At 44.6% G+C, this 21,789-nt stretch overlaps 2 protein-coding genes across 3 annotated transcripts; both read right to left on the minus strand.

Annotated features, from left to right (window-relative positions):
• Positions 1–4,182: 4,182 nt before the first annotated feature.
• LOC113194409 (uncharacterized) lies at positions 4,183–12,166 on the minus strand. The gene is made up of 3 exons (XM_077796476.1): positions 12,025–12,166; positions 10,723–10,910; positions 4,183–4,845 (listed from the first exon to the last, which is right to left on the minus strand). Exons 1-3 carry the CDS (start codon positions 12,164–12,166, stop codon positions 4,183–4,185), a joined length of 993 nt encoding a protein of 330 aa, XP_077652602.1.
• A 2,510-nt stretch (positions 12,167–14,676) lies between these two features.
• Eomes (eomesodermin) lies at positions 14,677–20,200 on the minus strand. 2 transcript variants are annotated; one of them, XM_026406373.2, is made up of 6 exons: positions 19,329–20,200; positions 18,106–18,260; positions 17,335–17,456; positions 16,518–16,676; positions 16,372–16,433; positions 14,677–15,358 (listed from the first exon to the last, which is right to left on the minus strand). In XM_026406373.2, the coding sequence occupies exons 1-6, from the start codon at positions 20,198–20,200 to the stop codon at positions 14,677–14,679; spliced, it is 2,052 nt and encodes a 683-aa protein (XP_026262158.2). The 2 variants fall into 2 exon arrangements, with proteins under 2 accessions (XP_026262158.2, XP_026262150.2); XM_026406365.2 differs by having other exon boundaries at positions 14,677–15,415.
• Positions 20,201–21,789: the final 1,589 nt, after the last annotated feature.

Raw genomic sequence — 21,789 nt, forward strand, 5'->3', positions numbered from 1 at the left:
CACCAGGTACAGTGGTGCAAGCCTGTAATCCCAGCAACTCGGGAAACTGAGGCAGGAGGATTTCAAGTTAAAGGTCAATGCCAGCAACTTGGTGTGAGACCCTTTCTCAAAAAATAAAAAAGGACTGGAGATGTAGCCTAGTGGGAAAGCACCTCTGGGTTTGATCCCACATAAAAACACACACACATACCCACAATATAGTAGTTAAAACAGCTCAGGGACAGGAAGATTTCAAAAAAGGAGGAGGAGAAGGAGGAAGGCAAGGGAGGGAGAGGGGAAAGGGAAGGAGGGGAAAGAGGAGAAGAGGTCCTAGTAATATTGTTATCCAAAGATGGAGGGAAGAAATCTGATCCTGCATTCTCCAGGAAGGGCTGCAACAGTATTTCCCATGCCACATGCTCTTCAAAATCCTGACACTCTGTATTTTGAGACTTTGAGACTGTGTCTCAACCAAGGACATGCAGAGGATTTCCTATGCAACTTGCAAGGCAAGATCACCAGATCATAAAAATGATCTGTCTAGTGCTCACTGTGACTCCCCGGTACTCACCTCTGAAATCCAAACACCAGGACAGGCCAGCAAGAAAGGAACCCAGAGCCCTAACCCTCAGCCTTGCCAGAGCTCTCAGCTGATAGTTATCTTGGAAGCAGACCCTCTAGCCTTCAGTAGATTTTACTCAGCTAAAGCCAGGTGAAGCAGAGGTGAGCTTTTCCCCACAACCATGCCCAGAAGTTCTGTTCTGTGAGCAAAGTAAACGACTGTTGCTGTATTAAAGCTCGAGATGTGAGTGGTTTTCCACAAGGCTGTGTGTTCTATGGATAGCAAGATAATAGCTAATTAAAATGAGAAGCACATTTGAAACTAGTTATGCCTACATCTAGACACCATATTCACTTCCATGGCTCTGTCTTTGTGCCAAATGCACCCTGTCCACTGTCTTCTTTACTCGAATTTTATATCAATCTTGAAAACAGAAGGGGGATAAGACCTCCAACTTTGTTCTGTTTTTTTCACTTTTTGTGTGTTGAGGGGGATTCTAGATCTTTCCAATTTCTTTTTTTAAATATTTTTTCCCTTACTTGTTGATATATCTTTGTTTTATTTATTTATACATGGTGTTGAGAATCGAACCCAGTGCCTCACACATGCAAGGCAAGTGCGCTACCACCGAGCCACAGTCCCAGTCCCTAGGTCTTTCCAATTTCTAGAAGAATTTTAGAATCAGATTGCCATTTTTTTAAAGCCTTCTGGAAGCTGGAATGAATTGAAGTAAATTTATATAAATTTGAGAAGAATTTATTTCTTAATAATATTGAATCTTCAGATGCTTGAATAAAATGTATCTCCCTGCTTATTTTGGTCTTCTTATTCTCTCTCAGCAATGTTTTATAGTCCCCCCTACCTGACTTGCCATACTTGGGATTGACCCAGGGTTCTCTACCCTGAGCTACATTCCTATTCCTTGATTTTTATTTGTTTATATATTTTTGGTACTAGGGATTAAATCCAGGGGTGCTTAACCACTGAGCCACAATCCCAGTCCCTTTTTATTTTTTATCTTTTTCTTATTTTGTGACCGGGCCTTGCTAAATTGCTGAGGCTAGTATCAAACTTTCAATTCTCTTGCCTCAGCCTCTCCAGTTTCTGGGATTACAGGTGTGTGCCACATGCCTGGATTCTATCCCTTTAATTTTTTTTTTTTTTAAATCATGACACAGGATTTCCTTAAATTGCCAAGGCTGGCCTCAAACTCATGTAATCCTCCTGCTTCATCCTCCTGAGTTACTGGGATTACACGTATGTTATATGGATAGCAAGATAATAGCTAATCTTTTGCAGGTTTTAGAGCATGTTTTTCACATCAGTTGTCAAGTCTGTAATCTAAGCATTTCATTTTTTGGATGCTATTATAAATTGTATTTTATTTATTTATTTATTTATTCATTTGGTACTGGGGATTTGTTAAGGTCTGTAAACAAGTCAAAATAACACCTGGTATTTTGCCAGGGGAATGTTAGAGTTCGTAAACAAGTCTGGATGGTGCCTAACAAAATGCCAGAGGGAGTGGTTTGAAAAGTAACAAAAGCGAGCCATTGGGCTGGGGATGTGGTTCAAGCGGTAGCGTGCTCGCCTGCCATGCGTGCGGCCTGGGTTGGATCCTCAGCACCACATACCAACAAAGATGTTGTGTCCGCTGAGAACTAAAAAATAAATATTAAAAATTCTCTACTCTCCTCTCTCACTCTCTCCTCTCTCACTCTCTCCTCTCTCACTCTCTCTTTAAAAAAAAAAAAAAAGCGAGCCATTAAGTTTGGAGATTCTTATTGGTTGACTGATGTATCTAGTTTATGCTAATTAAGATAAGCTGTGCAAAATGTATAAATAGCTCTGTTGTCCTACAATAAACGGCTCCCATTCCTGCTGTATCAACGTACACAAGTTATTCGTCACCCCCAGCTATTTTGCTGCAGCCGGACTGCGGCAGGGATTGAACTCAGGGGCACTTGACCACTGAGCCACATCCCCAGTTCTTTTTTATATTTTCCTCAGTGAGACAGGATTTCACTGAGTTGCTTAAGGCTTCACTTCTGCTAAGGCTAGCTTTGAACTCACAGTCCTCCTGCCTCAGCCTCCCTGGCCACTGGGATTACAGGCATGTGCCACTGAACCCAGCTTAATTTCAATTTTTGATCGCCTGTTGCTTGTGTATAAAAATACAACAAACTTTTGTATATTGACCCTGTATCATGCAACCTGACTAAAATTACTCGTTAGTAATGTCCTGTTTATAGGATTGCCTCTGTAGATAGATGATCATGTTGCTGCAAATGAAGAGAGTTTTACTGCAAACTTTCTAATCAGGAAGCCCTTTATTGTCACCTCTTGCCTTACCGCGCTGGCTAGAACTTCTAGTAGAAAGCAGTGAAAAGAGACATCCTCACCTTATTCTTGATTTGGAAAAAGCAGTCCATATTTCACCATTAAATATTATGTGAGATGTATGCTTTTCATAGATACAGTTAGGTCCTACTTTTTAGTCCTACATGATAATCTGTGTTTTAATTGAGATGTATAAATCATTTACCTTTAATGTGATTATTGATATGGTTAGATTTCCATTTACCATATTATCCATTTTGTTTCTCCAATCTGTTCTTTATTTCCTCTGACTTCTTTTTGTGCCTACTTTATTTTATTTAAATTTTGTTGTTGATGTTGTTACTAGGGATTGAATCCAGGGATAGTTAAGCACGGAACCACATCCCCAGCCCTTTTTTGTTTTTTATTTTGAGACAGGGTCTTGACTAAGTTGCTTAGGGCCTCACTAAGTTGCTGAGACTGGCTTGGAACTTGCAATCCTCCTGCCTCAGCCTCCTAAGCTGCTGGGATTCCAGATGTGCACCACCATGCCCAGCGAGAAGCCATTTTTTTTGGGGGGGGGGAGTGTTTTTTCAATATTTTATTTTTTTAGTTCATGAAATACAAATCAAAATAACTTTTGCTTACACATCACTTGAACAAGCTTGATATTCTTTTCAGTACATGGTGAACCAATACAGGTACTTAAGCATTTCTTTTTTAAATATAATACATCTTGTTTTGGAGCAAAACAGCTTATCAGAAAGAGTCAAGGCATACCCACCAACTTAAAATTTGGTCCACTGAAATATATCAATATTCCTCCTATAACAAAAATAAAGTAACCCTCATAGTTGGAAAAAACAGAAATATTTGGCATAGGCCTCTGAATGATCTTGAAAAACAAGCTAAGATGTATTTCAACTCTATATAGAGGAACACACAAAATCCACCTAGAAACATCCGACAGAGAAACTGGTCTGTTTGCTGTGGGGATTCTTCTGCTTCAGAGGGGGAGAGAAGGTACACCAGAGGGTGATGAAGACCCACCACAGCCATAGAACCACTTCCTGAGAATTAATCAAAATTTAATGCAGAGTAACATAGGACAACAGTACAACAATCTCAACAGTCATTCAAATGCCTGGAAAGCAAATTGTAAGCTTAGAGCAAGTAACCCCATCAGGAACAATACAACACATTTATATAGTTTTGAAGGTGAGAAAACATCATTCATATATGAGACTTGGTATAACAAGTACCTTAGGTTCTAGGACCCTGGGGACAACAAAACATCCAAAGTTAGAATATATCCAAGCTGCTTAACCTTCAACCATTGTCTTGAGTATTAAACCCAGGCCACCTCTGGCCCCTTGCAATGGTGTCTTTTCTTCCTCATTCTCCATGTATATACTTGCTCCCTGGGACCCTCGCAGCTTTGCTGCTTCTACTCTCTCACAGGCTAAGTGTAGAGGAGTGTTACCCTCCGTGTCTTGGATGTCTGTGGATGCTTTGTAGTACAGAAGGCTATGAATCATCTTCAGGTTACCCTTGGCTGCTTCCTGGTGCATTGCTGTGGCCTCAAAATGAACATCTGGATTAGCCCCACCTTCTAGGAACACGGCAACAATCTCACGCCTGTTTTTGGAAGCAGCACAATGTAGGGGAATACAGCCATTTTGATTGACGACATTCACATGCACACCTTTTCCCAGGAGCGCTTTTACGATTTCATCCCGGCCAGCAGAAGCTGCAATATTTAGAGGAGACAGGCCTGCATCATCTTTATCATTCACTGGCACTCCAAGATGTAGCAAGAACTCAACAATTTCAGTATGTCCTGCTGAACATGCCCAGTGCAATGCGGTTCTGCTGTCCTGGTCAGTTCTAGTAGCCAGTGATTTATAGGCCAGGATGTGCTCCTTTAACTCCTCCAGCTTCTCACTGTAGGCGGGGTTGCAGACCAACCAGTTAGACACACACACCTTTGTGTCGTTTTTCCAGGATCTCCAGGAAGCCCATGCAACTCTCACCTCATATCCCAGACACTAGAAGCTGTTTTTAAGAACTATACTTTGTTTTTAGTTTAGTTTAGTTCCCTCCCCCCTCCCCCCACACACACCCCTGCAGGCAGAAATGTAGTTCAAATTCTTGTTACTCCAGAAATCCTGCTTTTAACTTGCCCCTATCCCCAGCCAGGGATTCACTATGCTGCCCAGGCTTGTCATAGCTGGTGAAAAGCTCAAGTGATCCTCCTGTCTCAGCCTCTTCAGTAGTTAAGACTAGAGGTGCCTACCAAGCACCTGGCTTTTGCTTTTAACATTTTTGAGATTCATTTAAAGTCTTATCATGGACATAGATCAATGGTCGAAAGCTAGTTATCCATAGCCAAATCTTCCTCACAAGTGTGGTTTTTTTTTTTTTTTTTTTTTTTTTTTTTTTGGTTATTTAATTTGTTCAAGTAATTTTCCAGGACGGAAAAGTTAAGGGAAATTTCTAGCTATTGTTGAAACATCTCCTTTGGTGATACCTTTAAAAAAAAAAATCTGCGGAGTATTCAGGAAGCTAACATTCAGAAATCAAAGCAGTGGAGGGTGTTGGTTAGGCTGGATTTCTTCCTGATTGCGTGACACCCATCCCCCTCCTTATATTCTCCATTCTTCTCCATCCTGCCCAGTGCTTAGGGACTGCCCTCCATGACATCAACAGATTTCCCAGCCCTTTAAATTCTCACTGGATTCAGCCAAACTGGGGCATGGGTAGGGAAATCAGAGGGTGGGAGGAGAGCCCCAACTCCTTGCAGGTTTATCAGAAGTTGGCTAAGTTCTTCCTAAGGATGAAGCTTTTGTCAATTGGCCTCACCCATGCTGCCCGCTTTTTGGAATCCAGTGACCCTTCCCCAGTGCAAGGTAGTTAGGAATCAGAGAAACCAAATGGAATACTTGCTAGACCATACTGTCCTAAACCACAGTCTCCTACAGCAACCTTACTTCCTGGTTACCAGGCTAAAAATGTGACACATACTTTTTTTCCCCTAAAACTCAAGGGGAAAGAGGACATTTCAGGACTTGAAAATACTTGTCTTTTCCCAATGGATTTCTTTTTGCTGAGGGGGAAAGAAGAATGAGAGGGTGTTATTTTGAGACATCCGCCTCTGGATTAAAATGCAATTGTATTCCTGGAGATACTCTTCTGTTTACATTCTGTGTTTAGAAAGAGTGTTTCATCAACATCTTTAAGATCTCCTCCTGCAGTGTAGTCTGTTTACACAATCTGTTTTGACAGTTCTCAGCAGAAAGATCTCTAAAGGAAATATTAGGTACCACTTTATCATTTTATTCTAATTATATGCTGCATTCTGTGATCTCAGCTCAATGATGCTCAACTCTAGAACACAAAAATACATTCCCACATACAAATATGTATGTATGTATGTATGTATATATATATATATATATATATATATATATATATATATATATATATATATACATCTTTGCATACTAACTTAACTCATGCTTCTCTGTGCTTTTCTACAACAGCCAAGTAGTTTCTACCTGCAGTCTTCTAAATATTTAGTCGGGGGCACAGGTAATTTGGTTAATTAGATCAACAATAATCTTTTTTTTTATTAGAGGATCTAGAATCTTGGAAGAAAATGTACCAAAGAATTTTCTTGGATTTTGGATTTATAAGATAAAGACAAAACTTGCCTGCTAAGATTAATAAAATCAGCATATATGTTTTATGCTACCCCAGAGCTGAGTATAGGTCAGAGTGCATGGTGAAGCAGATGCTACTACATTACAGGCTTATACTTTAGGAAAAAAAGATGTTTAGATCCATCATTTAGATCTCAAATATTACTCAACACCTGGAAAACAACACAAATAATGAAAACTATATTTTAGAACTTAATGTTTCATTTAAATCTCAAATATTACTCAATGCCTGGACAACAACACAAATAATGAACAATATATTTTAGAACTTAATTTTTCTATAAGTAAATATTTTCCAGGTCTCTGAAAATTTCATGTCTGCTGTATAAGGTCCAACCCATGGTACATGGCAGAGCTAATGGGTTGTCATGGGGTTTGGCAAACCAGATAACCACTGTGGCACTGGTTATCTGGTGTCATATCCTGCCTCTCTGTAGTAGGGTGGGCAGAGCTGGAGAAGTCTCTAAGGTGCTTCCCAGATCTCCAATTCAGTGACTGGGCAATGCTGACTGGTTTGGGAACTGAGTAAGAAGTTTTCTTCAATAGAAGGCTCTGCTCTTATGGCATTATATTAGGACATTTCAAGAAATAGTGATGATTAAAGGGCACTGCAGCAAACATTCTGATTTTCTGGTGGTCCGGGGAATAGGCTTTAGAGGCTACAATTTGGTGTTAGAGATGGGGAATGGGTCAGACTCCAAGCAATAGAAACTGCAGGTTACAATCTACCCTTCCTGCTGGGTGTGGTGGTGCATGCCTATAATCCCAGCAGCTCTGGAGGCTGAGGCAGGAGGTTCACAAGTTCAAAGCCAGCCTCAGACACTTAGCAAGGCCCTAAGCAACTCAGTGAGACCCTGTCTCTAAATAAAATACAAAAAGGGCTTGGATGTGACTCGGTGGTTGATTGCTCCTGAATTCAACCACTGGTATAAATAAATAAATAAATAAATAAACAAATAAATAAATAGATATTTTTAAAAAACTACCCTTCTTATTATTAGAATCACAACAATAGTCTCAGTCACTAATTACATCCCAAATCTAGAAGCTCTGGGCTCTCAATTGTGGGCAGTAACTTGGACTTTTCTTTCTTAGATTCCTCCTCAAACTCTTCCCTCATTCCAAACCAAGTGGGAGAAAATCACCTCTTGCTTACATTTAAAGGAATTTGGATACTGATAATTTGCCCTGGGAGTTGAAAAGCAAATAGATACCTATTTTATTACTTTGTTATGCTCTGGTTTAATATGATTCCCTAGCAATTCTGTGACTATCTGACTGTTTCAATAAATGTATACATTTTAACAATTAATTGTACTTTGTCCATTTTATCATTGAGTTTCCTATGTCTCCAAGTTCCCCCAGAGGGTCATGGCTCTTTTCCTGTGATGATAAAGAAAGAACAGAAATCTTGGATTTTGGTTCACTCTGTTTAGATGTCATATTACCCATTATATATATATAATTATATATATATAATTGACTAATATATGATAACTTTAATGAACCAGCAGCCCCCAACACACAAACACATACCACCACCCCCTGACACACACACACACACACACACACACACACATATATATATATATAATTATATATATAATGGGTAATAATAGCTGTAGTAAAATTTACCTCATGAGTCCCTTAATGAAATCATGGATCTAGTTAACAATCATCAATGGACAATGACATGTCCCAAAGAGAGACAACTGACCATCCCAAGTGTCCTGGTAGAATATTTATCACCTGTGAAATATTATTATTAAAAAACAGAATCAGATCAAATTCATCAGATCAAATACCACTTCATTGGAAAAACAAGGCCAGAGGATCATGTTAAGATCCATAGGAATGCAATCAACAAAATCCAGTACCTGTAAAACTAGACAGAACAAATGCCTAGATTTTTTTTCAATAAATTGCAAGGGAAAAAAACCCAAAAGAAAAAAGTTGGTGGGGCGTGGTCCTTTAGAGTAAGAGAATTAAATGACATATAACCATGTTTGAGACTTGTATAGAAGCAGATTAAGACACACTCTAAGAAACAAAAAGAACAACAACCAGACAATCAGAGAAACACATCTGGATATTTCATGGTATTAAAAATTATTGCTGTTTCTATACATGTAATAATGTTTTGTCAATTATATATATTTTAAAAAGAGGCCTTAAGGGCTGGGGCTGTGGCTCAGAGATAGAGTGCTCACCTACCATGCTGAGGCACTGGGTTCCATCCCCAGCACCACATAAAAATAAAGATATTGTGTCCACCTATAACTAAAAAATAAATATTTAAAAAGAGAGGCCTTAAGGCTATGTATAGAAATTATTGTGGATCAGATGACAGGAGTTCTGGGATTTGTGATGAATGAGGATGGGAATTATAAGACCAAAAAAGAGATTATAAGTTGATAGTTATTGTAGCTGGGAGATACATGGGGGGGTGTGTTTCACTGCTCTCAACTTTTACATATAATCTGTTTTTTTTTCAAAATTATTTTTAATTAATTTTTTTTCTTTGCTAAAGCATCTAATAATAGTGTAAGATGTGAATCTTACAATAAAATGGGGAGGGGCGTGGGGAGAATGGAGAAACTTTGGGCAAAGGGCAGAAAGAGGAGGGAGGGAGATGGAATGGGGGCAGGAAAGATGGTGGAAGGAGATGAACATCATTACCCTAGGTGCACGTATGACTACAGGTATGGTGCAGCTCGACATCGTGTACAACCAGAGAAACGAAAAGTTGTGCTCCATTTTTGTACAATGAATCCAAATGCATTCTGCTGTCATGCATAACCAATTAGAACAAATAAAAAAATTAGTGGTTAATAATAACTGCTAATATAGCTCAACAGTTTAGAAAGCAGTTAGTTTTATAATCTCATTTCTTTCTCCGTTCTACTTGCCTATGTAGGTTCTGCTCTTGAAAGTCTGGGCTTTCCCTATATTTAAAAGCTTTTAAAGGGGGTAAAGAAGGGGTAGGAGTGGGACATAGAGAAGACGTGTGCCCCCGATCCCTCCCTCCCCCAGCCCCCGCCAGTTGACAAAAGCAGCGACCTGCGTGATAATTGTAGGAAAACAAAAACAAAAACAAACAAACAAAAAACCTTATTCGGCTGGGAAGAGCTTTACTCCCAATGGCCACCAGATGGCGAAGGCTGTCCGCGGCTTAGAGGAAAGCCGCGTTAGCATCCCTGCTGGGAAACAGCCGCGGGACCTGGAGGGAAAGGGCAAGGTGCAGGGTGCACTTCCTCGCTAACTGGAAAAGCTGGGTCGAACTTTAAGTTACAAAAGTTACTGTGAGAGTTCTGCTGCATCCACAGGGACTTACAGATGAAGGCTTGGGACTTTTTAAGAAAACAGGAGGAGGGTTTAAGGTGTGTGTGGGGGGTGGTGGTGGTGGTGATGGGGTGCTGCCTAAAATAAGCAGTGATCCGCACTCCAGCTGCAGTCAGAGATGCATTTGACGCGGGGACACTTTGGGGACCACTGCTGAGGTTTTGTTCAGTGTTTGGCACAGCCAAATCTTTCCCCTGGAAAATTCCATACGCGTCCTTGGTAGAAGCAGAGGTATCTGTGTCGCCAAGACAAATTTACTTCTAAACCTAATAAGAAGAAATTCGCTGGCCAAGATCAGAGTCCTATCATCTAAAGAATGAAAATAATAATAATAATAATAATAATAATAATAATAATAATAATAATAAATAATAATAATAATAAAGAATTGCCTATCATCGTGAGTCTCTGGCCTCTATCTCCAGCACCGCTAAATTAATTAATTAATTGATTAGGTAATAAATGAAGGGGGGAAGAAAAGAAGAGAAAGGGTGCTTATACTTCAAGCTGCTGACAATCGCTCAGTTTGTGCGCTCTGGGAGGAAATACAACCCACGTGGGTAGCGCCGGAAGCCCTGCAGACCCCCAGGGGTGCACTGGGCCCTGGCCTCTGCAGGTGGCGAGAGAGAATCTGACCCCCCACAAAGATAGGCGCAGGGGATGGATTCTTTGGATTGGAGAAGCCTTAAACTGGATTTGCGGGGCTAGCGTATTTGAAAGTCTAATCACCAGAATGATAGGTGAGGGTATTGATAGGGGGGATGGGTATTTAATAGAGGGGCACTCCATGGGACTCACCAACACGTTTTTACAAATTGCTCTTACCAAGAAGCCCCGGGTGATCTCGGAGTCTACACAGGATGAAAGCTTGGAGTCGGCCGGCACCGGGCCACGGGAAACCTCCTGGCGCGAGCCGGGGAGGGGAGTGGCGCAGCGTCCAGGCGAGTAGGAAAAGAATGATTTTAAATTTTTGTCCCCACTAGCGGCTGAATGTTGATAAAAACCAAGAGCATGTGGGAATATATTTTTTTTTATTATTCCGGCGGGTTTCCGCAACACTTGCAGCGATTAAAAATAAAATCGCATCCCTCCTCCTCCTCCTCCCCCCCCCACATTTGATTGGGAGAGATTGGGGGGGGGGGAGACTGTAGAGGATAAAGACAACAGTGGGTCTGCCTTCAGCCCGGTTTAAAGCTTATTCGAAGGTGTCTAGAAAGGAGGGAAACTAGGGCCAACAGCAGATTTGGAGCCTCTAAACTCCACCGATGGGTTGGGAGATATGTTGCTGGGCTAAGCCGGCTCCTAACCCTGGCGCAAACACAGGCTGTAAATACTAACGACGAGGTAGTCTGCAGTTTCTCCACCTGCCCAAGTTCTTTTGATTGTTCCCGCCTTTCCCAGGTTTTCTTCCAGGCGTTGGCGGCCCCTCACCCACCCCCAGGACAGCCACTCAATAACTCAGCAACTCTTGGCTTCTGCACGAAGGAGGAATCCCGAAACCACCCGGAGCGAACCCGAGCAGCGGCAACGTATGGGTGGGAGGACGGTTCCTGCCCCGAATCCCCCCAAACCAGGAAAAATAATATAAACAATTCCAGGGATTATGCATGGATTGCTCCCCCCCCCCTTTTTCCCTTTTTACCCCCAACTAAAAAACAAAATTGGCGTGTAAAGGATACGTGTGGAAAAAATGGTAAATAATACTATTTCCAACTCTGAGTTGGGTCTTCTTTGCACCGCTTTCCCCCCTCTTTCGTTGGAGTTTGTTTTTGTTTGGGGCAAGAGTTCTAGAAGCGAACCCCACCGAACCAGCAGACCCCCAAGCCAGCGTCTCAGCCCAGCGCAGGGAAGGCAGCCTGCACCGGCGCAAATGCGGGGACCCTGGTAGAGATTGTAAACAAATCGGGCGCCGAGCCCTTGATCTTTATTTAAATAGAGTCTTGTTTATCGGTGTCATCCTAGGAGGATTAATTAGAAACATCTCTTCACAATTTGGTGTCTGACACTCCATCTTAGGAATGCCTTATCACAAGGTGTTAATTGGGGCCACTCAGCCACTTACGTTTCTATTAAACACTGTGAGGGACTTTTCACAAGTACCAGGTTTCTTTTTACTGTACGGTGCAAAAATATACAGGACTTGAAATAGACTAGGGCTGGAGTCTGCTTTATCCCGAATGTGATTAGCATTTTCGGGCTTTCTAGAGGGCAGAAACAGAAGAGCACCGTTTTGAAATTCCATCGCTTCTCGGCAGACGCTAGGCTTGCGCGCGGGTGTGAGGAGGTGGGGGTGGGTTGCTGGCCAGGTTAGGCGGGCTATGCATGCTCCACTCCCCGAGCCCAGATCTGGCATCCATAATAAACAAATATTAAAAAGCATATCGTCAAAGCGTTCTCCCTCTGGTTCCCGGTGAGATTCGGGGCGGCTTTGCGCAAGAGTTTTGAGCGGACACCGTAAGAGACGCAGGGCTGGAGTTTTGAGCCCCTCACATCATTGGCGGTAGAAGAGCTCGGGCCCCGGAAGGATGAAGGGGATGGGAGCACACGGACAGTCCAGGTACAAGCTCCCGACGGCCTTAATTGGGCGCTGAAGGATAGGAGGTCCTTGCTGATTGCTCGCCTCCCAACAGCTAATCCTCTTAGCAGCTGCATTTCCGTGCGCGGCGCAGTTAGCAGAACGACCCTCCCAGCCAGACCTTTACCCCGGGGTGAGAAGGGGGCTGGAAAGATTTGCAAACTGGGCTTGAAGCCGTCTGCCGATAAGCCTGGCGGGACGTCTGTCGGGAGGGACAAAGGGCCCTCCGTACCACTCCTTGGTTTAACTCAGGGTTAAACCGCGCCCTGCGTTCAGCCAAGGGATGGGGTGTCCTTAGTTCTCCCAGGGACTGTGAGCCAACCAAATGGAGCTAGGTGGGAGGTGAACCGCGGCCCACACACAATTTTGCAGTGCGGGTGTGATTGGAGACAACTGCAATGCTCGTTTGTAAGTGCTGCAGCCGCCCCCAGTCCTCGCCGCAGCTCCGGAGTCCCTAGCCAAGTTTGGCTGAACGCAAAGGATGTTGGCCAGCAGCTAGAGTGGTGTGTATCCAGCAAGTCTCCGTTCAGAAAAAGCCCTGATTGGGAGCAATAGGTGGGAGCAAAAGCCAGGCGGTAGGCGGCATAAGCACCCCACTGTGTCACAGAGACCCGGAACTCATAGGTGCTGAAAGGGCGGTGGGGGGTTCCCAGAGAGCCTACGCTGATCCAGGAATTGGTGGCCTCAAATAAGCCTCCGAAGAGGCTGAGAACTGAGTGACTAAGGGCCAGGGGAGGAGGGTTTTCGAGGTTTAGATTAAGTCTGAAGTGGGCAGTCTTGCATCTCGGTGGCAAACATTCCCTTCCCACCCTCAACTAATACCCATTGTCCAGACTTCCCAGTGGGACAAAGAAATAGATCCATTAATCTTAAAGGGGAAAAGAAGATAAACAAAAGCATCCCCACCCCACCCCCTCATGACTACAGTGTCCAGTTAAAATATTGTAGAGCCCGTTTGTGGAGGGGACTGGTGAGGCAGGGCTCACACTAGAAAAAGAGTGCAGGAAGGAGAAAAAATGAGATTTTTAAAGCAGAGAATAAGACCCACAGTACAGAAGAAACAGCTCTGCCTGTTCCCTAGTTGAACCACATTTATTAAAAATGACTAAGACTGTACATAAAAATCCAAGATCTCTAAAAAGCCTATAGGAGCTGTGGCATTAGATTGTAGTTTCTTCACATTACCAAGGTGGGGAGTGGGGGATGTCGGAGGAAGAGGATGAAATAGGATTTTTTCCTTAAACACGTTTCAAGTTAGTACAGAGTAGCTGAATACATTCTGAACTATCTAAAAAGTAAATAGAATATTCCCAAAGATCATGGGAATGATGAAACTCTTCCCTTGCCCCTGAAGCCTTAGGTGACTTGCAAATTCTTTTACAAAGCCAAAGCACCGATTTTACATGATCTCAGACACCTATGTAGCCTATTTGTACAATATATTCCACATTATTCTACAGTGTATCTAAACACACACAACTGTACATTTTAAAATTCTTTTTTTTTTTCTTCTTTTTTGGAGGCTCCCTCCCTTACCCCACCACACAATACAGGCCTAGCAAGTCTCAAGAGAGGCAGTCCTGGACAAGGGCAAAAATGGCTTGTTCCAAAGGCCTGGGAGGAATCAGAGTCAGATAAAACCAGCAGTTTCACAAAAGTTTTTCTTGACTCCCAGGCCTAACATCTTTTGCCCCTGGCACAAGGTTAACACCAAAAGGTCCCCAATTGAAGTTTAAGGCCCCATCCTTCTCTTCCAGAAGCTAAACACCTTAACATTCTGGGCTTCTATTTGCTTAAAGACTTACAAATAGAAATAAGAAAGAAAGGTTTTAACCCATTTGATAGTGCTGGGCACTCACTCTTCTCGGCCTGCTTCTCTGCATGTTTAGTGTCTCCAATAAATAAATCCAGAACCTTGAATTACCTTCAACTTTTAAAACACTTTTAAAGTCCTCCATTACCTGTATTTTACAAAGGGGGAAAAAATGCTAGGTTTGTTTCAGTTACCTGCAGCAATCAAAAAGCTTTGGCACCTTCTTATAGAGAATTGCACAAAATGGGATGCATCAAGGTGGAAGGCAAACGTCTTTTTGGCAACCTAGGCAAAGAAGACAACAAAAAAACACCAAGTCCATCTGCCAAAAATTAGCTAATTTTTTACGAAGTGAAAATAACTCTCAGGGAGTTGTATAAAAAGCATAATACCCCCCCATGCCTTTTGAGGTGTCTTTACTGTACTCTTCAGCATTAATGTCTTCACACTTTATGGAGGGAGAATTGTCATTACTGGAGGTGCTAGGAGACAGCCGCCTTCGCTTACAAGCACTGGTGTATACCCCTGAATCATTGGAATCTAGAGACTTGATGGAAGGAGGTGTTTCTATCCAAGAAGAGCCAATTTCTTCTTTGACTTTCTCCTTGGAGAGCTGATCTTCAGAGAATACAGGAGGGCTGGTTCTGGAGGCCCACGGTAGTCCAGCTGCCATCTTCCTCTGGTAGGAGCCTCGACCTCCCCACCCTGCCATTGCAGGGAAGGTTGGGTCAGGGTAATACCCCAGGGCATGGGATGTCTGGAGGGGCAAGGATTTAATACCATATGGGAGCAAGGTACTGGAAGTATATTCAGATTCATAGGAACCGATGTCTAGTTTGTTGGTCCCAGGTTGCTGGACAGGTGTGACAAGCCATCGCTGGGGAGGGTTGGCCACCTCTTCGCTCTGTTGGGGTGAAAGGAGGCCGTTGGTCTGTGGCACGGTTCTCTCGCCATTATAATATCGGGCTTGAGGTAAAGTGTTGACAAAGGGCTCCGGGAAGAAGGACTGAACGCCGTACCGACCTCCAGGGACAATCTGGTGGGATCTAGGAGAATCCGTGGGAGATGGAGTTAACCTGTCATTTTCTGAAGCGGTGTACATGCTACAATATAAAGAGAAACACTTAAAAAAAAAAAAACCCTAATATTGTTCCCAAACAAACCACCTCCCAGAAGTGAAAGGGGCTTAGGGGCAGTCAGTCCTCTTTACTGAGAATGCTGGCGTTTTAGACAATAGGAAGGAGCCAGGAGATGCCCTGGCCAATTTTAGTTGCATTCTTGGCTCATGGAGAAAATTTTCCACCATTAAAAAAAAAATTTCCTTCCAGGTATTAGATATTTGAACTATAGAAAATATGCCTTTGCAAGGCCTCAAACATGAAGAACTCAGAGCAATCCTCCCTTTTCAAGGAGATGGAATGAATACTGCCGGTGGTGTTAGAAGACAGAGACTTTTAAATGGCAGGACTTGCTTTTTGATGTTGTGAAAAATATATTTTCCTAGTTCCAGGCTTTTCTTATGTCAAAAAGAGGGTAGCCAGGTGTGGTGGTGCATGCCTGTAATCTGAGTGGCTCAGGAGGCTGATCACAAGTTCAAAGTCAGCCTTAGCAATGGTGAAGCGCTTAACAACTCAGTGAGACCCTGTCTCTAAGTAAAATACAAAATAGGGCTGGGGATGTTGCTCAGTGGTTGAGTGCCTCTGAGTTCAATCCCCAGCATTAAAAAAAAAGGTGGGGAGGGGGAGAAATAATACCTGCTTCTATGAGGATAAAAATCTTGAAACAAATGAAAAGGGAAGTTAGGTAAGTAATGCAAATTCTTAAAATAGCTGCTCAGATATTAAAAAACAAAAAGGTGCTTCATGTTTAAGACCTTAATATTTCTTTAGAAATGAAAACTCTTCTGTGCAAATTCTAAAACAAAATTAGTTAAGGCTGAAAATACACAAAGATAAAAATCCCCCCAAAGAAAGCCCTCCCTAGAGTATGTCCCCAGCAATGTCATGATGTGCATCCTGTTCAAAGGAAGCCAGGAAAATATGAATGAAGCTGCACTTACGAATCATAGTTGTCCCTGAAGCCTTTTGCAAAGGGGTTATGATCAATCTTTAGTTGAGTAATCTAGATAAGGGAGAAAAATAGTCACTGAGTGCTTTATCACACTGGATAAGCATTAGAGATTCTTGGGAAGTTTAGGGCACTCACATCAGTGTTTTGATATGCAGTCACTGCAATGAACTGTGTTTCTGAGAAGGTAAAGGTTTGGGTCTTCGAGGGCTCATTCAAGTCCTCCACACCATCCTCTGTCACTTCCACAATGTGCAGTCGTGGTTGGTATTTGTGTAAAGACTGTAAGACTATCATCTGGAAATGTTACAAAAAAAAAAAAAAAAGAGTTGCTGAATCTAAAAAGTCTCTTAAAGCATCAAAAGTAGATTTTAACAAATTATTTACCTTCAGATGGGACTCCTACTTGATCCCCAACAACTGTCTTTATTTTATTGACATGTTTAAGATCTTATCATTGCCACTTTTGAAAAACTTAAAACATAGCACACCTGTAATCTCAGTGGCTCAGGAGGCTGAGGCAGGAGGATGGCAAGTTCAAAGCCAACCTCAGCAAAAGCAAGGCGCTAAGCAACTCAGTGAGACCCTGTCTCTAAATAAAATACAATATAGGGAGGGGACGTGACTCAGTGGTCAAGTGCCCCTGAGTTCAAGCTCCAGTACCCACCCTACCCCACCCCAAAGAAAATAAATAATGTAGCTAATATGTGTTTGATAAACACTCTTTTCCTCTTGGTTTCCTAAATCCCCCTAAATATTTCTGTTCCTAATAGTCAATACACTGTTATTTAAATCCATTAAGAAAAAGAAAATAAGAAAGTTTTTTAAAAAATCAGAAGTATGTGAGCAAACAGTTCACAACTGCAAATATTATAGACACAGTGAAAAGTAATGGACTCTTATTAGAAAAGAGACCAATAGCCAGAAGACACCCCCTCCTCCTCTGTCACTCTACCTGGGTGTTGTTGTTATTTGCTCCTTTGTTATTGGTGAGTTTTAATTTCCCAAAGGAAATTTCCTGTCTCATCCAGTGGGAGCCAGTATTAGGAGACTCTGGGTGAACATACATTTTGTTTCCTAAGAGAAAATGAAACAAAACACAAAACCCAAGCATATAAGTATGTTTGCAAATGGGACTAGAGAAGAGAGGCCTGTTAGCTATGGGCAAAATATAAGAGCTGGACTTGCAGCACAAGTTTCCCAGAGGCAGAAGCTTAGGAAACCAGTAGGAGAATTCCATTGATACCCCTCCCAGGACCCCTTGGACCAGGCACTCAATGGTATCTCAAAAACTTAAAAACTTGCAACAGAGGATGAGCTTAAATGTTATCTTGGGCCTTGTAAAGCTGGTGGTGCAATATATAATGGCAGGCGGTTGGACTTTTATGGTTAAACTTAACCTTGGCTTTCTCCAGTTAAGGTTAGAATGCCAGGAGTGCTTCCCTCCCAGAAGCCTCAGACTATTAGTTTCCCTAACACTGGGACTGGGGATCGGGTGAGGCTACAGTTAAAGGTACTATGTATGTATCCATATAATGGAAGGTAAGAAATATGACTTAGCAGTTCTCTACTCTTTCAAAATAACCAACACAAGAAACTCAAATTAACACCTCTAGGCCCCAGACTGGGGAGGAGTGGGGGGGGGGGACAGTGCTAGATTTAAATGTAAGGTGTCCAGAGGCAAGGGTTTCCATTTCTCCCCAGCAAAGGCTTCCTCTCTCCTCACCCTGCATGTTATTGTCGGCTTTGCCGCAGGTCACCCACTTGCCCCCCTGGAAGCGCCAGTGGTTAGGGTCCGCCAGAACCACCTCTACGAACACGTTGTAGTGGGCAGTGGGATTGAGTCCGTTTATGTTGAAGCTCAAGAAAGGAAACATGCGCCTGTGCAAAGGAACAGAACCAGGATAAACAATTTAAATCGGCTTTCTCGGTTCCCCAGACACCTGGGTTAGGGTCAGAGGAGGTACTTAGAAGTCTGCAATGAGCAGAAAACTGGTGAAGTGTACTGAAACTATGAAAATATTTTTGAACTGACAATTCCCGAAACATCTATCTTCCGAAATAAAATTGCCCCAACATCAGTATTTTCCTAATTCATGGGCTTTTGATACCTCTTCTGATTCAAGCTCTCAACTCTTTCAGATGCATATTAATTTCTCTCTCAGAATTTAAAAAATCATTACATTACAATGTGCAAGGGCCAGAAGACATCAACGTGTGTGTGTGTGTGTGTGTGTGTGTGTGTGTAGACACACAGGTACACACACAGAGAGCGCGCGTAAAAGAATGCTCTTTTTAGGCTACAAGTCCCCTTTGAGTGCCCCTCTTCCGCCCACTCCTCATTTCCTCCAGAAGTAACCACAGTTAGCAGCTGGGTGTGTGTCAGAACTTCTTCCATTCCGAACCCGATCCACATTTGGTTCTAGGGCCTGCCGTTAAACACCTACCCCACCCAAACTGGCCTTCCCGGGTTGAGCCCTAGCCCTCACCAGGATCTCCCAGAGGCTCCCCGTAGAGACCCTGGCGCCTAAAACTGCAGGAACCCACTTACTGCGCTGGGGCCGCAGCGGGCTTTTGCATTTCCCCCCACCACCACCTCCAGGCTTCTTGCCCTTAGGCAAGAACCTGCATACAGAAGCCGGAGAATCCCGTGAATCCAGCTCTGTGGGCAAGCCTAAATTTCCATTTCCGCCTCCTCCTTGTCAGTTCAGGTGAGGATGACGAGCGAGGGGAGGAAAGAGTGCAGCACATTAGCACTCTACACAAGCAGCCCGTGTGCGGAGAGGGTCACCGCATTGTAGATGCGATGTCTCCCAAACCCCAAGTGGAAAAACAATCCGAGAACAGCGAAAGGCAAGTGGGCACAGCCCCCTCATCCCACCGGCCTTCCCCAGGACCACACACTCTCACTTTATCCCCGCACCCAGGGCCCCTCCGCGCTGCACTCACCTGCCCTGTTTCGTAATGATCATCTCAGTTTGGTGACGATGGAATTTAAGCCACAGAGGCCGGTTGCACAGGTAGACGTGGGCGCGGAAGCCGGAACCGGGAACCCCCAGGCCCCCCAATCCTCCGCAAGAGCCGGCCGCTGCTGCTCCAGGGTACGGCCCGTAGAGCGGGGCCCCCTGGCTATACTGATAGGCACCGGGGCCGCAACCCCCGCCGCCGCTGCTGCCTGCACCACTGCCCGCGCCGGCTCCAGGACCGAATTGTGCCCTCCCAGGTGGGCACACAGCTGCGGGGAATCCACCGGGGGGCAGCATGGAGCCATAGGGGTAACGCGCGCCGTTGGGAGCTGGGTAAACAGATCCATGAGGCGCCCCGGCCGCTGCCTGGTACGGGAAGAGAGAGCAGGGCGCAGCCAGCTCAGAGCCTTGAGGCCCGGGAGACTGAAGATAGTAGCGCTCCGAGCTCAGGCTGTCCATGGAGTAGCGCGCGGTGGCTGCGGCAGCGGCGGCGGCGGCGGCAGCGGCAGAAGGCAGCTCCTCCTCTCCGCAGGGGGAGCCCTTGCGGCCGTCCGGGGGTCCTGGCTTGGCCACTGTAGAGGCGCTGGCAAAGGTGTCCCCGGCGTCGGCGTCACTGAGCATGGCCACGGGGGCCCCCGCGCTGGCGTCAGTTTCCCCGTTCCCCGCCTCGCACGAGAGGCTGCTGGAGAACTTCTTGGGTGCTTTGTCTAAGTCCAGCCTCTGGGGCGAGGGGGCAGCCCCAGGAAGGTGGCTGGTGCTCCCTCCGCCGCCGCCGCCTCGCGCACTCTCCAACGGGTAGAAGTGCGCACTGGGTAGGTTCACAGAGCTCACCAAGAGCTGCTCGCCTAACTGCATGCTTTGCAAAGCGCAGACGGCAGCTGGCTGCTTCCTCTCCTCCCGTGGCCTTATTATAAAGGCAGGATGGGGGAGCCAGCGCCCTCTTCCGAAGGGAAGGTAACTTCCCCTTCCTCCCGCGCCCGGGCTACCCACCTGCGGACTCCCAGCCCGCTACAAAGCGCACCGATGCACCCTGAATCCAGCGTCCTTTCCGCAAGGAAAGCTCACTGAATTTGTAGGCGGATGGTGGAAAATGACCGACAAGCACCCTCCTTTTCCTTCCCTGTCCCTCTTGCCTCTCAGGACCCTCACTAAATCCCGGGAAGAAGAGGACTTAGATCTTTGTTCCCATCCACCCACCAGCCCGCGCCTTTCTGCGCTCTGCCTATTGCCAAATCGTGGGTCTAGTTGACCACTTAGAAACTTGCAGACGGCCACTGGCTGCTTTATATATGTGCGGCCAGGGAGGGGCTTCTCAGCCCCACAGCCCGGGGTCCCTCCTATTGGCTGATGGAGGTGACACTAATTCAATTAGGCATTTACTAATTGGATCAAGTCGCCCAAGACTTGCTTTTCCTTTAGTCTGTGTTTTTTTTTTTTTTTTAATTTCTTTTTAAGACTGTCCCGCTGTGAAAATCTATCGGAGTGTCCACATTTCCCCAGAGTTTAGGGGAACCGGGTTTGAGGTCTCCGTAATGGGGGCCATCCATGGCACAGAGTCTCATCCTCGTGCTCTTGTATGGTAATGCAGAGCAGGTATTGGAGGCCAGAGGGAGAAAGTTTCTGCAAGCTGACTGCAGGAATGCGCCGGTCCCCAAGGGTGCAGACCTGGGGCGCGTTGGAGAGAGAGACTCACGCGAAGTCTCTCCTCGTCAGAAACTGTAACTTCAAGTTTCTTTTTCTGACGGAGGACTCCCTGGCCTTCCACACATTTTATGCAGTCCCATCTTTTTAGCCAGTGGGAAGGGTTTGTGGAGAGAGACCTCCGGCTCAGCTTTTGAGATTGGGGGACGGCGAGAGCTCAGAGCCATCCTCAAGGATCTAAGCTCTCAGCTTCTAAATCAGAAGCCTGAATGAAGTGGGGTACTAAGGACCGAAACCAAAGTGGAAACTAAGCGAGCCAACCATTTACCTTCATACCCACGCCAACAAACCTGCTTTTGGGGAGGCAATCACTTTTACTGCCCACAATTTGAAATCCACGCTGCTCAGTTTTGCTGGCTCCCGGATGCTTCCTACGCCCCCAACGTCATCTTCCGTGGGGCCTGTCACCAAGAAACAAAGGTTTTCCTATCAGCCGCGCGGTTAAGATTCCCTGCGCCTCTCCTCTGCGGCACAAGACAGAAGGTAGAATAATTAGTGAAATAATCAGTTAGATATTGAATTAAGCTCCTTTGCCCCAGCTGCCTGTTTCTTCCCTGCATTTCCGCAAACAGTCAAGAATGGTGCGGTCATATTTTATTGTTTCAGTATTACAGTAGGGGTGCACGTTTCGCTGCGGATAAGAAGGCTGGATATTCGCTGTTAATAAGCAATTACGGATGTCGCCAGTAATCGCTCCGGGAGAGCATTTTCCGGCTGAGATGTCCGGACTCTGCTTTCCCAAC

Source organism: Urocitellus parryii, chromosome 3 (assembly GCF_045843805.1).
Source record: "Urocitellus parryii isolate mUroPar1 chromosome 3, mUroPar1.hap1, whole genome shotgun sequence".
NCBI classification, from domain to species: domain Eukaryota; kingdom Metazoa; phylum Chordata; class Mammalia; order Rodentia; family Sciuridae; genus Urocitellus; species Urocitellus parryii.

Bases quoted from the DNA above. Each gene is read 5' to 3' on its own strand.
- LOC113194409 (XM_077796476.1), bottom strand. From the start codon at position 12,166: ATGGAATTTCAAAACGGTGCTCTTCTGTTTCTGCCCTCTAGAAAGCCC. The intron at 10,911-12,024 runs GTACTTGTGAAA...ATCAACATTCAG, and splicing joins GTACAGTAAAAAGAAACCTG to CCGCTAGTGGGGACAAAAAT. The intron at 4,846-10,722 runs GTGAGTCCCATG...AACGACACAAAG, and splicing joins CAATTTGTAAAAACGTGTTG to GTGTGTGTGTCTAACTGGTT.
- Eomes (XM_026406365.2), bottom strand. From the start codon at position 20,200: ATGCAGTTAGGCGAGCAGCTCTTGGTGAGCTCTGTGAACCTACCCAGT. The intron at 17,457-18,105 runs GTGAGGAGAGAG...ATTTTCTCTTAG, and splicing joins AGCCGACAATAACATGCAGG to GAAACAAAATGTATGTTCAC. The intron at 16,677-17,334 runs GTAGAGTGACAG...TAACATTTCCAG, and splicing joins CAAATAACAACAACACCCAG to ATGATAGTCTTACAGTCTTT.